The following is a 6,000-nucleotide window of genomic DNA, read 5'->3' on the forward strand; positions in this document are numbered from 1 at the left end:
TGTTAGAATGATCTTGGCCGGAGACGCGGATGGATGTATTCTCTCTTGCAAGAATTAAATGTGGATGTGACTACAGATGCCTTTTTATTGAAAGCTGAATACGGAAAAACCTAAGGATAAACCTACAATTGGATGAACCTAACTCAAACTGATATTGTGTGCTAGTTTGTTTTGGTAGCCTACTGATGCTTTGGCTTGATTGAATTGCTGAATTGCTTCTCATATCATATATGTATATTTTGCTTGATTGATTTGAGGTGGGGCGAGTGATTAGCGCGTCTGCCTCACAGCTCTGGGGTCCTTATAGGTCACAATTTTTCCAAAAGCTGACTATGCCCCTTATAGTCCGGTGCGCCTTATATATGGACAATATTAAAATTGTTATCACGATAAAAATAAAAAAATCAGTTTATCTGTCGATAGGGTACATCATGCTGGGATATGTAGTTCTTTTGTCAATAAACCCAGTAGGACGGCGAGCACACTAATTCGGTGCTCGCCGCCATTCCGGGGGGATTGACAAAAGAACTACAGCTGCTAGATTGGCGTCAACAGAGCATTCAAAGCTATACTGCGAACTATATATTATATATGGATCAATATTGAGCCGCAACAGCTCTCACAACTACAGCAAGCAGCCCCCGACTGGGCTTAGATATTCCTTATTTCTACCCAAATAAAGTAGTCACTTGTCACCAACACACTTACTCAGGCACGCAGTCACACACACACAAACCTGTTGCATCAAAATCAATGAATAAATCACTGAACTTTATTTTTACAGCACTTTTAAAATGTTCACAAGGGAACCCAAAGCACTGTACATAAAACAGAAAAACTAAAACACAAAATAAGTACAAAAAACAGAAAATAAGTTAAACACGGTAATGGAAAAAAACAACTTGACTGAAAACCAGGCGAAGAGGAAGACTACTGCTTTCAAGCAAGATGAGCAAAATGCCATTCAGACAGATAACGAACAGCACCTGGGGTGTTTTTTGGGAAAATATAACAAAAGACAAAGAGGAAACCCCCCGATGAGTCATCACCTTATTGTGGTGGTGGGGTTTGAGTGTCCCAATGAACCTTGGAGCTATATTGTCTGAGACCTTGTGCCTCTGGTAGGGCCACCCATGGCAAACTGGTCCGAGGTAAGGGACAAGACAAAGCATGAATCAGAAGACCTCTGATGATGAAGAAAACCTCTCGAGGTGTTACGTCTTTGGGGAGACGTCAAAGCGAGGTTACAAGGAATAGGACCCAATCGCGGGTAAGCAGTCGAGGACGAGGGAAATAGTGCTCATACCAAAACTTTAATAAGAGGCAGGATTTTAGAAAATAACAAAGACTTGGAAATCAAATCACAAAACCAAACCGGACTAGGGAAAACACGGAGAATCGAGGAACGAGGTAATGCAGACACATGGCGAGGGAAATAAGGCGGACGATCCGACAAATAAGATAATAATCAGTGGGGTTTAAATAGACACAACAGGAACTAATTTTGAATGACACGCAGCTGCGCGAGCACAACGGCAAGGCAGGAGGGACAAACAAGAGTAGGGAAACGAACATCAGAACACAGGGAGAATGCAATGGAAAAACAATAAGCTACTCCTAACAGTAACCCCCCTCCAAGGGACGGATCCTAGACGTCCCAAAGCCAAATGTCCATGAAAAAGAAAAACGCTGTCAGGAAGGGCAGGTGGGACCCGAAACAACGTCCGGCAGGCGTCCGCGCCGGCCCGTGTCGAGGCGGGGGAGTGGCCAGTCCGGCGGGTGCCCGCGCCGGCAGGTGACGGGGCGTGGGAGTGGCCGGTACGGTGGGCGTCCGCACCAGCCAGTGCCGAGGCGTGGAAGTGGCCGGTGCGACGGGTGTCCGCGCTGGCCCTTTAAGTGATGGCCGAGCGCCCTGCCCTTAACAGACACCAGAATTTCAGAAAGATCGTCGGCCACCTTACCCTGGCTGCTCGGGGGGCCGCCGACCCCCTCGTCCAGGGGGCCTGTAGAGTCGCTGCCGCCGACCCCTCGTCCAGGGAGCCCGTAGAGTCGCCGCCGCCGACCCCCTCGTCCAGGGGAACCGAAGAGTCACCGCCGACGATCCCCTCGTCCAGGGGAACCGGAGTCGTCGCCACTGCCCCCCTCATCCAGGGGGCCCGGAGAGTCGACGCCGACCCCCCCTCGTCCAGGGGGCCCAGAGGGTGGCCACCAACCCCCTGGTCAAGGGGGCCCGGAGAGTGGCCGCCGACCCCCTCGTCCAGGGGGCCCGGAGAGTCGCCGCCGACCCCCTCGTCCAGGGGGCCCGGAGAGTCGCCGCCGACCCCCTCGTCCAGGGGCCCCAGAGAGTCGCCTTTGACCCCCTCGTCCAGGGGGCCCGGAGCGTCGCGGGCAGGAATTTGGCGGGCTAGCCGGCACAGGAAACCTGATTCGTGGCTTCAGCACGGGGTTGACCGGTGGGCCAGCCGGCTCGGGGAATCTTATGCTTGGCGAGGACGAGGGAAATAGTGCTCATACCAAAACTTTAATAACTTAGGCATGATCTTAAAAAATAACAAAGACTTAGAAATCAAATCACAAGACCAAACCGGACTAGGGGAAAACACGGGGAATCGAGGAACGAGTTAACGCAGACACATGGCGAGGGAAATAAGGCAGACAATCCGGCAGATGACATAATAATCAGTGGGGTTTAAATAGACACAACAGGAACTAATTTTAAAAGACGTGCAGCTGCGCGAGCACAACAGCAAGGCAGGAGGGACAAACAAGAGTAGGAAACGAACAACAGAACACAGGGAGAAAGCAATAACAATAACAAGCTACTCCTAACACCAACCTTGGACACCGTTATCTGGAGTCACTCCCCGGGTGTACATTGGGGTTCACCCCGGTAGACAAGAGGTTAGCATCCCTCCGCCTTCGGGTCAGGGGACGGGACCTGACTCTTGTTTGCGGGTATGCACAAAATGGCAGTTCAGAGTACCCACCCTTAATGGAGTAGTTGGAATCAGTCCTTGAGAGTGCTTCTTCTGAGTACTCCCATGTTCTGCTGGGGGACTTCAATGTTCATGTGGGCAATGACACTAAGATCTGGAGGGGTGTGATAGGGAAGAATCTGATCTGAACCCGAGTGGTGTTCAATTATTGGATTTCTGTGCTCGCCGCGGATTGACAATAATGTTCAAGCATAAGGGTGTCCATATGTGCACTTGCACCAGGACACCCTAGGCCGTGATTGGATAATTGACTTTGTGGTCGTGTCATCAGACTTGCGGCCGCCTGTCTTGGACACTCGGGAAAAGAGAGGGGCGGAGCTCTCAACCGATCACCACCTCATGGTGAGTTGGTTCCGAGGGTGGTGGAGGATTCTTGTGCAGTCCGGAAAATCCAAATGTTTTGTGCGCTGGGAAAACCTGCCAGAGTCCCCTGTTAGGAGTTTCAATTCCCACCTCCGACAGAAATTCTCTCATGTCCGGGAAGAGGCGGGGGATATTGGGTCCGAGTGGACCATGTTCCATGCCTCCATTGAGGCGTGTTACGGCTGTCAGCCTGGATATATGTACATTATGTAGTAGGTTGTGTTGTTGTTTTTTTTCTGCAGGTACCTGGAGCTGTGGCTCCACCCCTGTGCCAACACAGCTGTGACTACTTCCCACTCATCCCTCCTCCAATCAAGATCCACTTCCTGCCCTTATTTAAACCCTCTTATTTTTCAGTTCTGGGCTCGACTGTCTGTGATGCAGGTGCCGAGGCAGTGGAGTCCCTACTTTTTTTAGATAGCACCCATTGTCTAGAGATAAGTAGGTTTTTGTTTGCCGCAGGTTCACTTGATTTGTAAGTACGCTATTCATTGTTATGTTGAGTATTTATGTTGATAAAGTTAATTATTTTGGGCTGCATAGGGGGACTTGAGATAAGTTTAGACACCCCGGGGTATACATATAGTTTGTTGCACTTATACACATAGTTAATTCCCATGTCTACTTTTATTCCATTAGTTCTGACAGTGGCACCCTTAGGCCTTATTTCCTGTATTTTTGGGGGTGTTCATTTGAACACCTGTCTGGGAGGGTGGTTTTTTACCTGTTTCGTTTGAGGATGCCACTTTAGTATTTTGCTTCCCCTATGTTGTCCCGTAGTCCAGGTTTTCTGTGGACTTTGTTGTAAATAAATTATCATTTAATGCTACTTGCCTTGTGTGTCTGGCTCCTCATTGACCGGGTTTTTTCTGCTGTGGTAGTTGCGACTCCCTGGTACCTCTTACCACCAGGGGGAGTCGTAACAAGGCGTCAGACTGAAGCTGCAGCCGCGAGGTGGTCGGTGCCTGTTATGGTGGAAACTACAGAACCTGCTGGTGGACACCAGCGGTAGGGGAAGGAGTCCTATCGGGCCTTTTTCACCCACGCGACACCAGAGGCAGCGCTCGAGTACCGGCTGAAAAAGCGGCAAGCGGCTCTGGTGGTCTCCGAAGCAAAAACAGGAGGATGGGAGGCTTGGGCATCCGATTAGGATGCCACCCGGATGCCACCCTGGTGAGGCCACGGGGCTGAGCTAGGGCATGCTGGAGTAAGGACACCTCTCTCTTAAGAGTTCATTGTAATTGAGGGTTCAATCATAACACTTAAACCACATCTAATTCCGCTTTATCCTCATTAGGGGTGGGAGCTGGAGCCTATCCCGGCTGACTCCGGGCCAGAGGTGGGGGACATGGTCGGTGGCCAGCGGATCGCAGGGCACAAGGAGCCGACGCACTAACCACTCATCCGCCGGGCCGCCCTTATCATCTAATGAAAAGCAAAAAATATTTTCAGATGGCCAAAGTTATTTTTGTGTGGATCATTTTTTTTCATGCGAGTACACAAATTTATTTTTGTAAGCACAAATGATTTTTACAAACATTTTTTTCAACTACAAACTGTCTCATGACATGATTTTGTGCTAAAATCATTTCCAAACAATTGCACGGTAATTGTCATTATCAAATGGCTGAAAATAACCGGATGATGAGAATTTCTTCAGGCGTCACATATAATGGTGTACAGAAAGGAGATGAGTGTCATGCAATAGTTAATAAGTAAAAGTCGAAAGTTTTAAAAAAATAAACTTAATGTTGAACATTTTATTTTGATACTATCACAAAAGTACATTACAAGAAATATCGATTCAATCTCAGAATTTGAGAAATCATTTTCTATACCGCTCGTCTTCATGAAAGACACCGGTGATCTTGGAAGTGAAAGGCAGGGTTTATCTGAACTCGTCACCAGCAAAACAAAGAAACAAATTAGTCTTAAAAATATAAACACTTTTTTAATGTGGGAGAAAGCCACAGTACCCATTGAAAACCCCACTTAAATAATTTGGGGAACACCCAAAGTGTACAGGGCCACCTGATAAAGGAAAGCGTTATATATAGGTATATCGGTTGGGGGGGGATTCAGCCAAATACATCTGTTGTCTACATTCACACCAGTGGTCATCAAGGTCACGATTGCAGGTCTGTTATCTTCCTCTTCCGGTAGTTAAGCACCAAACTTGAGGCAGAGAGCTGGGAGGCCCGTCCTTTCTCCCAGCCCTGAAAGCTATTGAGGCCAAACTGCCCTGATACGAACAGTGCTTTCTCCAGACAGTCCAGACGTTCGACTAGCGCTGAAGTATCCTTGTTGTAAGCATTTTGTGAGGAATCCATAGTCCGTCGGAAACGCCCGATAAATGTCTAAATACAAAAGTACAAAAATTACTATCACGATCTATTTACACGACAAAAACACAAATGTTCTTGCATTTTTAATTTAATAATTCCCAGTGTAATAATTGTGATTAGTGTCCTTGTTTTATAAGATACAGTCATACCTTGAGATACGAGCTTAATGCGTTCCGGGACCTAGCTCGTATGTCGATTTACTGAAATCGCACGGGGCGGAGCTTTGCATTTCCCCCCGGTTTTTTTCCACGTTGGTCAATGCATACTACATTTACATACAAAGTAAACAACAATGG

General features: G+C 48.0%; 1 protein-coding gene and 1 long non-coding RNA gene across 2 annotated transcripts in view; one reads left to right on the top strand and one right to left on the bottom strand.

Moving 5' to 3' along the window:
* Nucleotides 1-3,736: 3,736 nt before the first annotated feature.
* LOC144071611 (uncharacterized) lies at nt 3,737-4,990 on the top strand. Its single transcript, XR_013299677.1, has 3 exons — nt 3,737-3,834; nt 4,241-4,566; nt 4,657-4,990. It is a non-coding gene; the product is annotated as an uncharacterized LOC144071611 (long non-coding RNA).
* A 114-nt stretch (nt 4,991-5,104) lies between these two features.
* The window catches only part of gins3 (GINS complex subunit 3), a 9,631-nt gene continuing 8,735 nt past the window's right edge, over nt 5,105-6,000 (bottom strand). Inside the window, exon 3 of the mRNA XM_077596856.1 lies at nt 5,105-5,716. Coding sequence (XP_077452982.1) covers nt 5,486-5,716 — 231 coding nt within the window. The 3' untranslated portion in view covers nt 5,105-5,485. The remainder of the gene's footprint in view (nt 5,717-6,000) is intronic.

This window comes from Stigmatopora argus, chromosome 3 (genome assembly GCF_051989625.1).
Source record: "Stigmatopora argus isolate UIUO_Sarg chromosome 3, RoL_Sarg_1.0, whole genome shotgun sequence".
Taxonomy (NCBI): Eukaryota; Metazoa; Chordata; class Actinopteri; order Syngnathiformes; family Syngnathidae; genus Stigmatopora; species Stigmatopora argus.